The 18,012-nt window shown below is 36.3% G+C and overlaps 1 protein-coding gene across 2 annotated transcripts in view; it reads left to right on the forward strand.

The window, feature by feature from the left end:
* LOC131430851 (uncharacterized) overlaps positions 1-18,012 on the forward strand; it is a 117,963-nt gene that overhangs the window by 59,116 nt on the left and 40,835 nt on the right. For both annotated transcript variants that reach the window (XM_058596081.1, XM_058596080.1), the window contains 2 exons: positions 2,465-2,601; positions 2,943-3,090. In XM_058596081.1, the coding sequence (XP_058452064.1) occupies positions 2,465-2,601; positions 2,943-3,090 (285 nt within the window). The remainder of the gene's footprint in view (positions 1-2,464; positions 2,602-2,942; positions 3,091-18,012) is intronic.

Below are 18,012 nucleotides of genomic sequence, written 5' to 3' on the forward strand. Positions count from 1 at the left end.
ATCGCCCTGTAACTGCGGAACCGGAAGTCGAATCCGGATGAAATTTCACAGTAGGTTTAAAGACAGTATGAACTTTAATTCAATTCAAGATTTGTGAAAATCGGTTCAAGCATCGCAGAGAAATCGAAGTAAATTTAGTTTTAGGAGTTTTTCTTCTCCACTTTCGGTGCTCTTGGAACAGGAAAAGAGGGGACCAGTAGTGCCGAATTATGTTTTTATGCCCACAAAGTAACAAGCTCTGCAAACTAGAAGAATTTGTCAGACAGTTACAGAAATATTTCAAAGCATTTCATATTACCAATATCTTCTTAGGATTTTTTTCCATCTAATACAGAGCTCTCGGGTTTTGCCAGGAACTTAAATATTTGTCCAGCCAGCGACTGGAACCATTAAAGAATGTGACAAGCGATTATAAATACACTCTCCTACTCAGTGCTTGAGCGAAAAAGGTACGGGTGTGTAATGTCACAGACATAACTGGATGTCGTGAATACGAATATAACTGAAACGCTTTCTCCATTCTTTCGAATATCAATTAGTTAATCACTTGTATTAATTGTGCCAGCTTTCCCCTTCTTCACTACTAAAATTTGAAACGATGCACCTAAACTTAATCGGTGTTATGCATTTTAGCAGAAAGTTCCTACAACTACAAACTCCAACTTGAAAAAAGGACCGTAGTACAGTAAAGTACAATTTCGCATAGTTCTTCGGGAATATGTTATTTGTTCTAAAAAGAACTGATTCGAAGAGTTTTGAAACCAGTTCGATTCGATAAAGACAATAATAATGTGCATTATGTGGAGCATGCAAATATCAAGTACAACATTCCAGTATATATGGAAGATAGTGCTATAGAAGTGCGTGTGCATGATCTTCCCTCAAGCGTCATCGATCCTTATATTCGCAGAATTATGTCTCAATACGAAGAGATTCTCTCTATCGAAAAAGAAAAGTGGAAGAATTTTTCCCCCGGTATTCTAAATGGCTCACGTTTGTTACGCATGCGCTCGAGGAGGCCTATACCTACTTGCGGTCAGGATACAAGAATCCCGTGCAAATTACCTATGACAATCAGATGGCCACATGTCAATATTGCCAAAAAGCTGTTCACTACGGTAAGCCATGTGATAAACTGGACAAGGAGACCACCACACCAAAGGACAACGGTGCTTCCTTCACACCAACCCCAAACAACCCCAGTACACCTGTGACTGCCACCAACAACAATGAAGCATCCCCTTCAACGAATTCATCATCATCCCCTATAGAACAAAGTACACCAGCTGCAGTTAACAACTTACCATCCAACCAACCAGCAACTGCAAACAATGTACAACAAGACGCATCTACAGCAACTAGCAACAAAATCAACAACAATACCACCGATGCGGCGATGGATGACGAGACGAACCGCGAACAAACTGCTCCTCAATCCTCGCAGGAGGGAAATGGAAGCTTCTCTCCCCCTAGGAAAAGGGTGACAACGAGATCCAATACAAAAAAAATTATCTAAAAACTCAGCTCAATCGGCCACGGAAAGCTTGTACGCAAATAGGCCTGAATAAAATATCTTTTAAATAAAAAAAAATATTACTCCAGGGAGCCCGTAGGACCTAACACTTTCAAAAAATCATATTTTTTCTTTTATAATTTATCATAATGAAACATTTCCAGAATGTTTTGTCAAGTTTTGAATTCAATCGAAGTAGAAATCTATTGTCTGTGCGCCGAGCTCTTGCTTTTTTGCAGAATGAGATAGCCATAGATAAAGGTTCATAACTTCCAGAGTTTCATTCCAATAGGGTTGAAAATTTCACAGAATATTCTTAAATGTTTTGCTATAAGAAAATATAAAGAAAATAATAAATGATTTTTGAAAAGTGTTAGACCCTACCCGCCCCTTAAACAATTCTGAGGATAACATCAAATTGTATTATTTCTACATGACCGGTTTCGAGATTTCTCAAACGCCAGAACATGCGGTTTTATAACTTCTAGTAGTAAAATTATTTTGCCATTTACGATGCATATTATGATGATTGCGATTTTCAATTACTACTATTGCTACTTGAAATCAAGTTGACTGAACATCTGCGATTGAACTTTGTCCGGGAATGCACTAACTACTTCTCATCACGCAAAGTTAGTTCCGGGCCATGCTTGTCACACAATGCATACTCGGGTAAGTGAAATCCCGTTTCGAAATTGCGAGACCGAGTTAATAATTCAACTGACACCATGAATCTTTCCTAGTCGGAACTCAGTGATGACAGGTGTAGGAGAAACATTTTCGCTTAATCACGGCTACTGCACTCACTTCACCATAATGCGACTATGACCTAGCTGACCACCTACGCCACCCGGTTGTCATTCCAGCACATATTATATGACTGTCCATATATGCAAACAATTCCCGTAATAAAATATTTATCGTCTGCATCCATTTGTTCGTTCATTGCAGGTGGATACGACCGAGGACGTTTGTTGGAGGAAGAGGATTCCGCCTATCCGGCTCTGTTGGAACGAGAATTACACTCACTGCATCGGAATGTCCCAGCGTTGCGACGCGCCGGTGTTGACACCAATGCAATTAGACAGGTAAACTGATACTTGAAAACAATCTGCGTACACAATCAAAGCGTTAGTTCTATTTGAATGAAGCAGGTGATTGAAAATAAGCACGAGCTCGATACAAGTATTATGGAAATTTTTCTCGATTCTTAACATATGGCAATTATGGAAGAAAAACATAAAAAAGAATTTTTATATGGAAACACATCATACTGCAGTCACCGCCCAGAAGAACCAGAGCACCGGAGATTCCGCTTTAACTAACCATTTTTCCTACCATTTCTCACACAATTTTCCTTTGCTCGGCCGGACGTGCTACGGACGCGCTGCGATGATGAATTCCCGGGACAACGCTTTCTCGCCTGAAGCACTTCTATCCGGACGGTGGCTGGGGCTGGATTGTTTGTGGTGTTGCATTTCTTGCGCATGTTCTAACCACAGGATTCCAGTTAGCCTACGGTTTGCTGCTGCTGTACGCAATACGCCACCTAGGCAGCGAGGTGAATACCGAAGCAGGTTAGAATGCACTTATTTTCTGTTTTAATACGTTTGGGTGTTTGCAGCGGAGCGATTATTTGTGCACATTGTTTTCAATGCTCTCTAGCGATGCGCTCTGAATTCACACAGTCGGAAAAGAAAACACAACACATTTATCACTCGTGACGATTTTTATGGAAGCAACACATGCTAGGGGGTAGAAAATATGTTATGTTAGTAGCAAGGCTCGATAATTTGATTGCTTGATGTTGGGACTGGCGGTGATGTTTCTACTAATAAGATCAACACTTTCAAACAATACTTCGGTTTGGTTCTCTCCAATAAAATAGAGCGAATATAGTCAAGCCCTGAAGTGAATGATCACAAAATCAAGACATCTGAAAAAGAAATAGAATTAAAAACACGTCAGTTTTTTTAATTTATTACTCCATTACTTGAATTTTAATTTGAATACAGACTTTATATATTTGGCCATAGATAGAGCCGGTCGTTATGTACAGCTTACTGAATTTACCACACCTACTGATCACCTGGCACCCGAAATACTTCTTGGCAAATTATTCAACATTCTTCATTCGAAACTTCTCAAAACGTCCGGGTTTGAGGACTTGGTGACGAAAATCTAGGCGGCCGCTTTAATGTACGTCTCTTCGTACATTACGAAGCATTAAGACAGTTATACCCCTTCGTTTCCATAAAAATTCCGGCTCCCTTCATTGTCTGTTGGACGAACCTAACGGACGAATTAATCTTTTAGACCCGAATCAAAAGGTTCGGATTGTGCTTGAAGTAATTTCTCATTTTCCCTATGAATTTTTTAAGCAGTTCTTGCTCGGTATCCATCTCGATACACACTTGACAGATTGTAACGAAATTTTGATCAAGTGAACAATACACTCTAAGCTAACAGGTGTACAACTTTGCTTCCGCCGTTTTCCGATAGGTGGCTGTACCGGCTGAGGCTGGTCAAAATACATGATGATAGTGCCTTTAAAGTGAGTGTGTACAGTGCCTAACGATTTTTCATCGCCGTTTCAGTGACAGTTGTTCTTGTTTTCGTATTATACACACTTGAAAATGTCTGTTTATGTGCCCAATTCTCGCCATTTGCGGGAAATTTTACTTTTCTGTTATAATTCGAAAGAAAAATGCAGCTGAGGCGCATCGAATGCTCTCAGAAACTTTCGGTGATGCTGCTCTGAGTAAAAGAACGTGTCGGGAGTGGTCTCAACGTTTTAAAAATGCAGATTTCAATGTCGAAGACAAACATGGTGGTGGAGGGGAAAAAACCTTCAAAGATGAACAACTAGAAGCATTGCTTGATGAAGATTCGTGCCAAACCCAAGAAGAGCTTGTCGAATCGTTGGGAGTGAGTCAGCAAGCCATTTCAAAACGTCTCAAGGCCCTGAGCATGATTCAGAAAGAAGGAAACTGGGTGCCGTACGAGTTGAAACCGATGGACATCGAGCGCCGTCTATTTGTATGTGAGCAACTGCTTCAAAGACAAAATCGCAAGGGGTTTTTACACTGGAACGTAAGCGGTGATGAAAAGTGGGTTCGATACGATAATCCTGAACGCAGAAAATCATGAGGAAAGTCCGGGCATGCTACTTCGTCGAAGGCAAAACTGAATATTCACGGCGCCAAGGTTAGGATTTGTATTTGGTGGGATGTCTGGTGGGTGTGATTTACTACGAGCTTTTAAAAGCGGGTGAAACCATCACAGGAGATCGATATCGAACGCAACTGATGCGCCTTTGTCGCGCGCTAAAAGAAAAGCGGCCACAATATCAAGAGCGACATGACAAAGTCATCCTCCAACACGACAATGCTCGGCCTCACGTCGTAAAAGTAGTCAAAAAGTACCTGAAAACGCTGAAATGGGAAGTCTTGCCCCACCCGCCGTATTTCCCAGATGTCGCCCCTTCTGACTTCCACCTATTCCGATCGATGGCACGAGGCCTGGCAAATCAATAATTTTAATCCTTCGAAGAGTTGGAAAAATGGATTGCTTCATGGATAGCGTCAAAAGAGAATTCCTTTTTTCGAGCCGAAATCCGAAAATTGCCCGAGAGAGATGTCGCTATCGACGGACACTACTTTGAATAATATATCTGTAAGCACTTTTTCGCAATAAAGCTTTTAACTTTGGAAAAAATGGCGGAAGCAAAGTTTCATTTGTCCAGATTTATATCTTGAGGTTGTTCGTATCCAAAATTGATCTTTTAAGTAACTTTGAAATCATCATAATTGACTTTCATTTAAAGCATATTTTCCAAAAATTTTCAAATGTAAAAATTTGTTGAAGGCATCAAAATGGAGTAGAATCAATTGTTTTGAAAGAATTCAATTGTCATTTGTCGCCAAAAATGTAAACACTAAAAGTAGAGCAGGTTTGTAATTTGTGACTTTTAGTGCATCCACCATCATCTTTATTGTGGGTACCTAAGAATTATTTCATTTTTAATGTAATCGTGATCGGTCGTGTCTTGCATAAAACATGGATCAATAAGTCCCGAGACTAACAATGGAAATAACATTTTTTTTATTCATCAATTGTATCCCCTTTTAGGGTGATACAATGGTTCCAACGTTTTTCCAATTTTTCAATACCATGTTTATAACAAAATTTATCTTTCGCTTCAAAATAGGCTTCAGTTTCAGCGATGACCTCCTCATTTGAGCCAAATCTTTTTCCCTGGAGCATTTTTTTTAATATCAGCAAAGAGCCAGTAGTCACTGGGGGCTAAATCTGGCGAGTATGGGGTGTGGGGAAGCAGATCAAAGCCCAATTCACGGAGCTTCACTTTACGATCTTTCATTATAATTTTTGTCACTTCACTCACATTTTCCGGTGTAACGGCTTCCACAGGTCTACCCGAGCGTTCCGCGTCATTTGTGTCGGTACGACCACGTTTAAACTCGGCAAACCACCGACAAATCGTTGCTTTTGATGGACAAGAGTCCGGATAACATTTTTCAATCCACTTCAAATTTTGACCCGTTTCAAGCAAAGGTTAGTACTCTAGAAAGACGTGGTTACTGGTTTACTACGAGCGCCATCTCTGCTTTAGTCTCGGGACTTATTGATCCATGTGTTACAACCCTCTAATTTTTTTGAGGATACGTGAAGTCATTGGTGTATGTGCACAGATCGAAAAAAAAACCTTTCGATTTTACATCTTTTAAGATGGAACGTTGTATTTCACACAAATTTATATTCAAGAATATGTAAAATTTTGAGATTTGAAAATTAAATTGATTGGAATCGAATTAAATAAAAAACAAAAGATCGATAGCGACTTCAACCGAGAAACAGTTAATCGACTGAGCCACAGAAGCACACATCTGCCTAATGAATAATTGAAACATATAATTCCATGCAGCACTTGGTAATCGAGTGCAAACTACACTCGGAGTTTGTAAAATTCTGTAGGAATTTAGTATTTTGCGTCATTTGACAGGTTAAATTTCATTAATTTTATCGTTTGTAGAATTATGTCACCAGTCAAATTCATTTTTTTTGCGTGAATAAACCAGCAACAACTGATGTTTTGCAAAAAAATGAGCTCCAGAATGACCTTTGTGAAAAATAGTCGTGGAGCCCATATGCCCGAAATCATATTTAAATGTTAAATGCCAATGATTTATCTACCAAATAAAAATAAATGGCCGTTTCATAATATAAAATTTGTGTTTTATTACAATTTCAAATCAGCAAGCTCTTAAAAAACACCCTTCATAAAAAAAATAATGATTTTTTTTCGAACCGCATCTCTTCTTTTTTATTATTTTTATATTACACATATTACGACCTTAAACTAAAAGAGGCGCTTAAACTACTTAACAATAATAAAAACCTGATTTTTTTTATTAATAATAAAAAACCTGATAGTTTTCCTCAAAATTTCATCAATTTTTCCCCATCCAATGAAAAGTTCGACACAAAAGAAAGTGTTGCATTTTTTTTTGAGTGCAATCTTTATTGTATCATCTCTTCACATTTATTTACTTGCATTGTTTTCACGTTCTGTTCTGTTCAAATGGATTATCATAGAAGCCAATGAAATCGAACTTCATTATCTTCAGAAAAATGTTTTCAACCCAATACGCAAACTTTATTCAATTAATCTTAAAATCTTAAACTTAGGACTGGCACAATCGGAGTACTTTTTCCACGGAAAACTCGTTAAACGCACCATTCCCACAACGCAGATTGCGAAGCACAGTTGTGATGAAGCGGAAAATACTACCAATTTGTCTTACCCCTGCTACGAATGCAAATGTAGAAAGTCAATCAAAATGTAAATTTCATCATCAGTATTTCAGCTTCACCGGAGACTTTTCGGTCTGGCACCTGTTGTAAGAACATTCTGAAACACGCTCCCTATTTAAGCTTCGTCAGATCCGCAGGTGGTGCTGTTCCACATAATTCAGTTCTCCCAACCCCAGCCATTCGGGTGTGAAGTAAACAGTGTCACGTTCCGAATAATAATTTCGATGTTTCTGGAAACGAACCCGATTCGCTTTGATTTTGAACATCCCCCAACTCCCGAAAGGGTACAAGAAAGGTTGCAACATCAGCACAAAAACCAAATTCAATCAACCGTCATTCCAGTCACTTTCGGTGCCGGTGTCATGGGTTGGTAGCTGGGACTATCACGGTGGAGTGGACGCAGCTTCTTTATGTATGCGACTGCAAAATTTTTCTTTGATGAGCTTTAATATGCTGAGGTGGCAACCAACGAACTTCAGAAAAAGGTTAAGTGTTTGAGTTGCTGTACAATCAAGAGCAATTGGGGCTTACGACGATGTCGAAAGTCAGATTTACCATAAAATCGATTCGCTACCAAATAGGTTAGTAGAAACACTTAAACGGTGATTTTACCACTAGTCATCTCATTAGTCAAGGCACCATATTATTTGGCAAATCACTCAGATTAAAAATTTGCCAGACTTATAGTTAGTTATAGTGACTGACTGTACGAGTTTCAGGTTTTTAGCCTTGAAAAAGCATGTTTTGAAGTCGAAGCAACTCTAGGCATTTTATTTTGCATCACCGCCAACAACAAACAGAGCAAGAAGAAAAAAAGATGAATGAAACAGAGAAAAAATGTACAATTTGGAAAAAAGTTTCACTCACAGAATGGGTCCGAATCTGCAATCCTCTTCTTATTGCAGAGATGCTTTACCAACAAATATATTCTGCTACATATATAAACTCATTACATAAAGCAAATTTCCTACCCTCTGAACGATAGTTTTTAACAAATTTTCATTTCAATGATGGAATGTGAAAACTTGAGCTTTAGTGCCTTAACACAAACCCAAAAAAAAATCGTTAAAACTCTAGGTAGCTAAAAAACGTACTGCATCTAAAAGCTGTTCATATGCGGTGTGATCGATTGTTCAATACCGACTGATTTCTTTGTTTATTAATTTGTTTGCACTGCCAATAAATAATTTGAGCTCATATTTATCTATGCAGAAAGAATACATAATTGAGGAAAAACCACCCTTCGATCTAAGCCTCGGAGACCTGTTGGATCTGTTAGACAAGTGAATTCATGTGTTTTCGTAACAAATGTGAAAATCATTCATATTACTGCTTGTGAAACCAACTGAAAAACCTGAAAAAGAATTATGTTCTAAATAGGTTATATTAACTGACTGTACAATATATTCATTTGAATAGTTTCATATTCGGCTCATATTACCAAACAAGAAACTTGTAAAGTGCGATTTTTCAATCACACAATCGTTGCGAGAAGAGTGAAGAAATACAACAACAAAAATACAATGTTCTAACAGATCAAAGTCACATTTGTAGTGAACCGATTACACATGCAGACTTTGACTCAGATCATCTTCCTGTAACATTCAGACTTTCTAACGAATCTATAATTAATCCAATTAGTTCTATATCCAACTATCATAGAGCTAATTGGTTGGAGTACAGATCTCACATTGAAAATCATGTAGATCATGAAATTATTTTAAAAAATTCTGCGGACATCGACACAGCAATAGATAATTTGAATCATTACATTATCAAAGATAGAAATCTTTCAGTTCCCAAAGCTCAAACTAAATTAAATTCTCCTATCATCGATAACAATCTTCAACTGCTCATTCGGTCGAAGAGTGATTGTCGGCGACAATATCAAAGCTCTCGTGATCCTGTTATGAAAAACATAGTTAAGGATTTACAAAATTAAACATAAATTTACTCTTTTGCGAAATGAAAATTTCGCTAGAAAAGTTGAACAAATTAAACCATATTCTTAACCGTTCTGGAAACTTTCTAAGGTTCTTAAGAAACCTCAGAAACCAATTCCTGCTCTCAAGGAAGGAAATTAAACACTCAAAAACTTGCTCAGCAGTTCGAGAGTGTCCATCATTTTAATTTTAACGTTGTGAGTCCTATTGAAAATGAAGTCTCACTGAAATATGATCATATCTCAACTCAGGTGTTGTTACAAGATGACATTACTGAGACGAATTTTGATGAAATTAAGTCAATTATTAGGAAAATTAAAAACATGAAGGTTCCTGGTAATGATGGAATCTTTAATATTTTTATTAAAAATTATCCCGATGTTGCCTTGAGATTCTTGGTTAAAATTTTCAACAAGTGTTTGGCATTAGTTTTCCTTCCTAAGAGATATAAAAACGCTAAAGTAATTCCCATCCTCAAACCTGATGAAAACTTTGCAGAAACATCAAGTTATCGACCATTTAGTTTACTTTCTTCTATCAGTAAACTTTTTGAAAAAAATATCTTGTTGATATTGATGTCTCATATAAATGAAAATTCATTTTTTTTACCCGAGCAGTTTGGATTTCGTCATGAACATTCAACTACTCATCAACTTGTAAGAGTAACGAACATGATAAAAGCAAATAAATCTTCTGGGTTATCCAATGGAGTTGCTCTTCTAGACATAGAAAAAGCATTCGACAGTGTTTGGCACAAAGGTTTAATGGCAAAACTGTCTGATTTCCAGTTTCCTATTTATTTGATCAAAATGGTTCGAAATTATTTAACTCTTAGCTGTCAGAATTGTGACTCTGAATTGCTACCCGTACGAGCAGGTGTTCCGCATGGTGCGAGCGTAGCTCCAATCTTGTATAATATTTTCACTTCTGTTCTTCCAAATCTACCCGTTGGTTGTCAGAAATCGCTATTCTGTGACGACACAAGTCTGTTTGCCACAGGTAGAAATCTAAGAGTGATCTGCAGTCGCCTAAAACGAATATTTTCAGTGATTATCTGTCAAATGGAAAATTGAACCTAATGCAGCAAAAACGCAATTAATTATCTCGGTGAACGACCAGAATTAGGTTAAAACCGGGGATAAATAAACGATATTAATTATCTTTCCTCATAAGCCAAGAGCTTCTTTTCCCAAACCAATGAACCACATTATCAAATTGAATGACTTGGAATTGACATGGTCTGATCAACCAAAATATTTAGGTTTAACGTATGACAAAAAACTCACTTTCAAGGATCACATTGAAGGAATCCAGGCAAAGTGTAATAAATATATTAAATGTTTATATCCTCTTATAAACAGAAATTCTAAGCTTTGTTTAAAAAACACATTGTTAATTTATAAACAACTTCAGACCAGTCATGCTTTATGCAGTACCAGTTTGGTCAAGTTGTTGTTCCACCAGGAAGAAAACGCTTCAAAAGATTCAGAATAAAATTCTGAAAATGATTTTGAAGCGTCCTCTCTGGTTTAGTACAAATGAGTTACATAGACTCACAAAATGTTACATAATATCATAAGCAAATTCCAATAAAAATCGATGCAATCTTCAATTGAATCGATTCGCTCCTTGTATTAGTTAGTAAGTTAGTATATAAGTTCCTTTTTCCCATTACACAATACAAATAGGTTTAGAATTTTCCCTACACAAAAATCTCAGAATTGCGGAAGCGAATGGTGCCTTAATGGGAATGATCAAATCATGTATATAATAGGGCTGAAAAGTCACCACTTATGGCTGAACACCCAATACAAATCTTAATAATTTAAATTTAACTCATATTTTAATAAACATTAATTTAAAAAAAAACAATGTTTGCTACTTGGGATGTATTTACCCATGCTTTTTCTGTGCGCACATTTCTCTCGGAAGTGACGATTTTAACCGAATTTTGAACCCATTTGAAACCTACTGTTGAGTCGTTGAGCAATTTCAATGGTTAAAATAGGTGAAATTTTCTGGTTCCAGCGATATGATGCTATAAGTCACATAACCGATACATCCGCTCAATATTCTAGGAGATGACTAAGTTAAGTCGTTTCCAACAATCTCAATTAACCTTTTTTAATCTGATATATATTCGTATGAGTGACGTAACCGACAAACCACAGTCTTCGCTATTCACACATTTAAATCCTACAGGTCTTCGAAATAGAACCCAGTAAAAATGTGTTCTTTTGAATAGTTTGTAAGCAATGAACACCGAGCGTCAGCTTAGCATCCAATTGTACTTCAAAATCACAAACCTGATTCACTCGTGAGAACCAACAAAAAAACCTGTTTTAATCCACCTAGTTGTGTGATAATGCCTTTCTCATATCAATCATACTATCATATATAATACTGAAATAAAATTTTTTTTCTTCGGTTCTTAAAAGAATAACCGAAATCTCTTTGTTTGACCGTCTACTGATAAAAACTATCAAATTGGAAAAGATTTGAGGTCGATTTAGAAATTTTTTTAAGGTTTTTCCTCATTTTCAGTGATGGTATACAATTTTTAACCCAAATAATATTCAGGAATTTTTTATGGGACCTCAAGACCTTTCATTTGAATCTAAGTTTGTGAGAATCGGTTCAGCCATCTCTGAGAAAAGTTAGTGCACTTATTTTCACAATTTTTTGCACATTTTACCCCATAATTCCGGAACCGGAAGTCAGATCCAAATAATATTCAGGAATTTTGTGTGGGACCACAAGATCTTTCATTTGCATCTAAGTTTGTGAGAATCGGTTCAGCCATCTCCGAGAAAAATTAGTGCAAAAAAACGTTACATACACACATACGCACATACACACATACACACACACATACACACAGACATTTTGCGTACTCGACGAGCTGAGTCGAATGGTATATGACACTCGGCCCTCCGGGCCTCGGTTCAAAAGTCGGTTTTCACAGTGATTGCATAACCTTTCTATATGAGAAAGGCAAAAAAGGGTTCAAAAATTCCTCTGCCTTTGTGGCGAAGTAAGAATCGACCCTAATTTCGTCTTTTTCGTATAAATCACCGCGATATTGATTCAGGTTGTGTTTCGATTATACTGGCTCGTGAGTTAACGGCTGCAGGTAGTTAAAACTGCTGGTGCTAATCACAAAGGCGATATTCGGGGCATTTCCTAACTGGAATTCTAGCAACGAAGGCTATCCCGTTTATACGCACAGAGGTGTAGAAACACTGAGGTGCGAGCGCATAGAAGTGACGAGCCACCGCGATATTATTACAATACAGCTGATTTTGATAAAATGTTACTCATCCAATATTTTTCCAATTCATGTCTTATTGAATATCGATAGAAAGCAATATCTATAGCATTCACTGAAGACTTGTTAGTCATTAATAATTTTCAGTGAGGATACTAGGTGCCACTAGAAGAATCTTTCTCCGGATAGGGGAAGCCTAGAGGCCGGACTACGGCGGCAAAAACCTTAACCAACAATAGATATTGTAAAGGGTCACAATTGCAGGATTTTTTCATTGTTTCAAATTTGCTTTTTTTTCCTAAACTATTCCTTCTGTTGTCGGTTGAACAGTTATTTTTTTATTTTCATGATATTTCTCGTCTTTAAGGTGACCGTGGACAGAAGCCAAGTAAAATAAATTTTAAAGTATTGGTGAAACAATACTTTTTCATATAGTAATAGTATTTGTGAGTAGAGAGGAATGGAATAACAATATTTGTGTGCTGAAAGGAATACAGGTGCAAGAACAAAATGTAAACATTGAAACTATTCAAATCACCTAGCAGAACAGAGTAGACTTATCTCATCTTAATGCTCATTCTGGAGTTAACAAATTGCAATCATGCGACCAAAAGAATATAATGATTGTGCCGAAGAAGATAGTTTACTGTTTGCCTTCGCTTGGTTCTTGGCATTTTTCTTATATTACATAGTAAAAAGGAAGCTGTTAGAATATATTTTTTCCTCTGACATGTTACATATTCAAAAAATACAAACCAGGAAAGCAACCACACCCAAAGAACATTCAAGTGGCACTTGACGAGAGGGTTTGATGACAAATCGGCTATTTACTCTGAAAAGATTTATCATGCAAATTTGAAAATATAATTTCATATATTGACGAAAATATTTTAAAAACTTTACCTATTGATACCAAATTATTGGATCCAGTACAGTTTCTAAATTCCGTGGTATTGTTTTGAACCGGCACTTCTGGCAGTTCTTCCACTGTTTGAACTGATGAGTCCCGCACATACTCACTACCCAAAACACACTCTATCAACGTATTCCATCTATTTTTCTATTGATTTTCGCAAATGAGCGCTGCTTAGATGGACGAGGCATTTTGAAAAGATATTGCAATATTGAATTGTTTGTTTTTTTTTGCATTCCATAGCGACGGTAAATAAGACAACAGGGTTGCGGATAACTTGGAGGGGAAGCAATGTTTGAAACGGAAATAAGGGAAATGTTATCGTTTTTTATAAATATTGAAATTTTAGATGGTGACGTACGAAAGTAATTTTGATCCGTAATTCTAACTATATCAACGTGCGACTAATTGAAACTAATGCCATTTTTAGTGCATTGCAAGGTTTTTTTCTCTAATTATGAATGGCATCACTGCCAATATAAAAGGGTGGTATTGCCAATACTACTGCAGGCCGGCAAACTTTTTATCGTGGATTTTTGAATTTTCAAAACCAGAAATGTGAGTTATTCAAAAGTTTTATAATAAAATTTTTAGATCAGAGAATAAGTTTACCGGTGAAGAACAACTCAAAAGTGTTTCATAAAGCTTACTTATGTCACAGAGCTATAAACAGCAGTTGAAATCTTGAGGTGAGTGAAAAATAATAACATTCTAAGAAGAAACCTTCTAATGAAGGTCCGAAAAAGTTTTGCACAAATCATTCTTCAGAGTTGATAGTTTATCGTAAACATATATCAATACGATTAGTGATTATGTCACCAAATTACTGTAGCAATTCTACGCAACATGTTTACTCCTACGCGTAGAAAAAATGTGTTTTATGGTTTGTTTACATCAAGAGCAAGGCAAAATAGCGGAAGGTGGAGTGGGAGGGTAGGTGCTTTCTTGGTTGCCATTTGTGGCTCGCTTCCATGGTCACCTTAAAGACACTAATTTTAATGATAAAAATCATTTCTCGCGAACATTTATTAACAGTTCATTGTTCTTTGCAAAAGTGTGATTAATATTTAGTCACATCGTAATCAAGTAGTGACAGGATAAATGAAGATAATATCAATCGCATTTGCAATCAATGAGCGTCCTGGTGAGTGTAATATCAAGAGGATTTAAGTTCTGAAAGATCGGCTCTCGGACACTCAATATATGGTGATTTGTTTGAACCTGGTTGGCAGCAGTCCAGTTACATAAGCTTTCCAATCTTCATCGTGAAAAGTTGCTGGTTGCTAGTGACATATAGCAGCTCTGCTCAGAACACCTAAATTTGAATGATTTTTTCAAGGTGTGTAGGTTACATGTTACTATCTGAAAAAATTAGAGGGTTGTATTCAAGACACGACCGAGCACAATAACATTAAAAATGAAACGTTTCTAGGGTCTTCATAATAAATGCAAAAATAAAGATGATAATGATGATGATACACACTTCAAAGTTACTTGAAAACTCAATTTTAGATACAAACAACCTAAAGATTTCAACCTGAACAAATGAAACTATTTTATTTTATGATGATAATTTTCGAGATTAATATTATATTATATTAAATTATATCAAATATTAATTTGATTTGATTTATATCGTTTACTAGCTGACCCGTCGAACTTCGTCTCGCCCGTTTTTTTTTAATTTATGTTTTCGGACAGTAGAATTGTCAAACGTTATGCTGTTAATGTATTTTTCCATTATTTTACTGATTACTTGGCTGCGATGAATTCATAAAAAATTATCAATATGTTAAAAGCTTTTGTTACGCAAAAATAAAGGGAATGCACCGCGAATCATTTTTGAGTCAGTGCATCGAATAGCGATTGTTGATCTCTCTCAGACTATGGTTTCGACATATGGAATAAAAAGTGAAGCAAAAATAACTGAGATCACTACTTTAAATTGATTAGAACAAATTTACAAAAGCTTCCCTCGCGACTTGTTTTTCGTCACTTCTCGCTAGTCTGGTGATATTATTTAATCGTGTTTGATGAATGTTCGTAGCGTGACGATCACAGGAAAAAATTTCCATTAACAATTTAGCGATAAAACTTTATTTTTACTTTTAATGTATGACTTCAGGTCAGTCAGTAACTATTTAGTAAATTTTTAACATATCAGAGACTCGGATGTTTCGCATCGCTAAGTTCGACTCCTCTGGTAGACGGTAAAAGTTTAGATGCGAGAAACCTTTTTCTTACTTAAATGAACCTTGTTACGTCGAATTTTCCGCACTTTATCTTCAAATCCTTACTCCTCCTTGAGTACTATGGTTAGTTTGATATTGTTAAAAAATCGAATGATAAAATAAGTAATTTTTTGACATTCGAAAGTTCAAGTTACCATTCTTTTAAATATTGTATCCATTAACTTTTACATGAACACTGCATTCGTTTAATAGTTTTATCAATAGTCATCTCATTAGTCAACACCACATAATTTTGTTTAGTACCCCACCTACAATTAATGAATGGTGGAGTTCGGCACTGAGAATCTATATCAGAAAGTTTTATATGAAAATAATGTGCAGTTCTTCTGTTATAGAGGAGTGAAGATGAGGAGTGATTGTACCAGTATACAGCTTATCGTTCGACTCAATGCATAAAATCTCACAACTAATGGTTTTCAATCCACCAGAATTAACCCGACGCGAACGAACTTCAGCATGCTAAATTCAAAGCAAACCTCTATGATTGATCTCATTCTTTAAACAGCAGCATCTTATCATTGATTCGTACAAAAATCGTTCTATTTATAAGGTGATTTGTTCAACTCACGCCTACGATGGCCAACAATAAACAACTAACTGATTACATTGCACACAATGCATCTTCTGGTAAACAGTATCAGAACTTTTGATCATATTTACGGTATAGCTAGAACACTCATATGCGTTCCATCATTGAATCATTTGGCAATCAATAATGTTGATACCCAATTAAGCACGTGGCTCGAAATAACGAACCACATGAATTCACACAAAACAACTCGTTGCGCGCCAAAAGATTCTTTCAACGATCTAGTATTCCTTTCTTCGACGGCCAAACACTTATGCAACTCGTTATGCGCCAAACACCTATCGATCATCTAGCAATCATTGGCGACTTTTTCAGTGGAAAATTCCATTGTCCATACACAATAACTTTATTGGTTTTTCCCACTTTTCCGGTAAGTTTTCCAAATTTTTTTGATGTGCGAACCCGGTGATCAAACAAAAAAAAAAGCATCTCAATCCGTCCATCCGTTCTTACGTGATGCGATTACAAAGAATAATCTCTGCATTTTTATATATATAGATTTACCAGCTTTAACCTAATAATGGTCGTTCACTGGGTGGACTTATTAATTTTATAAACAGTTAATCGATCCAAGAGAACGTTGTACCAGTAATCTCAGTAATGGTGTAATTTTATTAATCCTTCAAAATCGTCGATAATCTTCGGAAAGTGTCGGTAAATAATATGGCAACAATACGAGGAAGAAAACGTGTGAAACAGTCCGCATAAAATATTTAGTTACTTACATTGATTTTCGCTTTGGCATATTAGGAATATACGGAATGGATACGCAACAAAATTCCGAAATTTGGTTCATATTGTAACTTGATGTTATTAACACATGAATGAACATTGTCATAGTTACAACGCGTGAACTGAAACTGGCCATTAACCAAATTCTACGAGAGTTCCTATTCAAACGATACATGTAAAATCGCAGGTAAACTTACCTTGAGATTATCTTTGATACTATATGATATTGCATCTAATTGTTCTGTTTATGTGAGCCTGTGGAACTCATTTATACTACTAAACCGAGGAGGCCGCTTTTAGAAAAGTTTCAGAACTTAATTTTGAATCTTTTGAAGCGTTTAATTACTGGTGGGACAACAACTTGTTCAGTCACATATAATGAAGAAGAAGTATCTATGATTATCATTATCACACAACTTTATACTGAATCCATTTGCGCGCCACCGTTTTGTTCGTATGGGAATGGAGATTTAAGTATGCGAACCGATCCGTTGACAAAACATTTTTAAGCTTACAATATTGAAGCTTTGGAATCATTTAAATTAGGAAAATCCATAAACAAATCATCGAGGAACAAGCGCTGCAAATTAGATCCGAAAAATCTATCGCCGATGATTCTAAATTGGCCTGAGAGTTACCAGAGAACCAAAATAAAATACTCAATTCAAACCAATTTTTCAATGGTATGCAAATGAAATATTCGAATGACGTAATCTCATAAGTTTAAGTTATATGTTTCCGAATCGATTGGTTGTTGAATTATATAAATCCATCAACAAATGACTGAGTTATAAGCGTTGAACGCAATGAATTATGACAGAAAAATGTTACGCGATTAGTTTTGCATGTTTTAAATTGACACCTAGCCTCAGCGAAGTGTAAAGCATTTTTAATGGCAAAATCGACCAAAAATTTGCTAAATACATGGGATATTTCAAAAGAATCGGTAACCTGATTCGGTTCTTCA

Source organism: Malaya genurostris, chromosome 2, assembly GCF_030247185.1.
Source record: "Malaya genurostris strain Urasoe2022 chromosome 2, Malgen_1.1, whole genome shotgun sequence".
Lineage (NCBI taxonomy): Eukaryota > Metazoa > Arthropoda > Insecta > Diptera > Culicidae > Malaya > Malaya genurostris.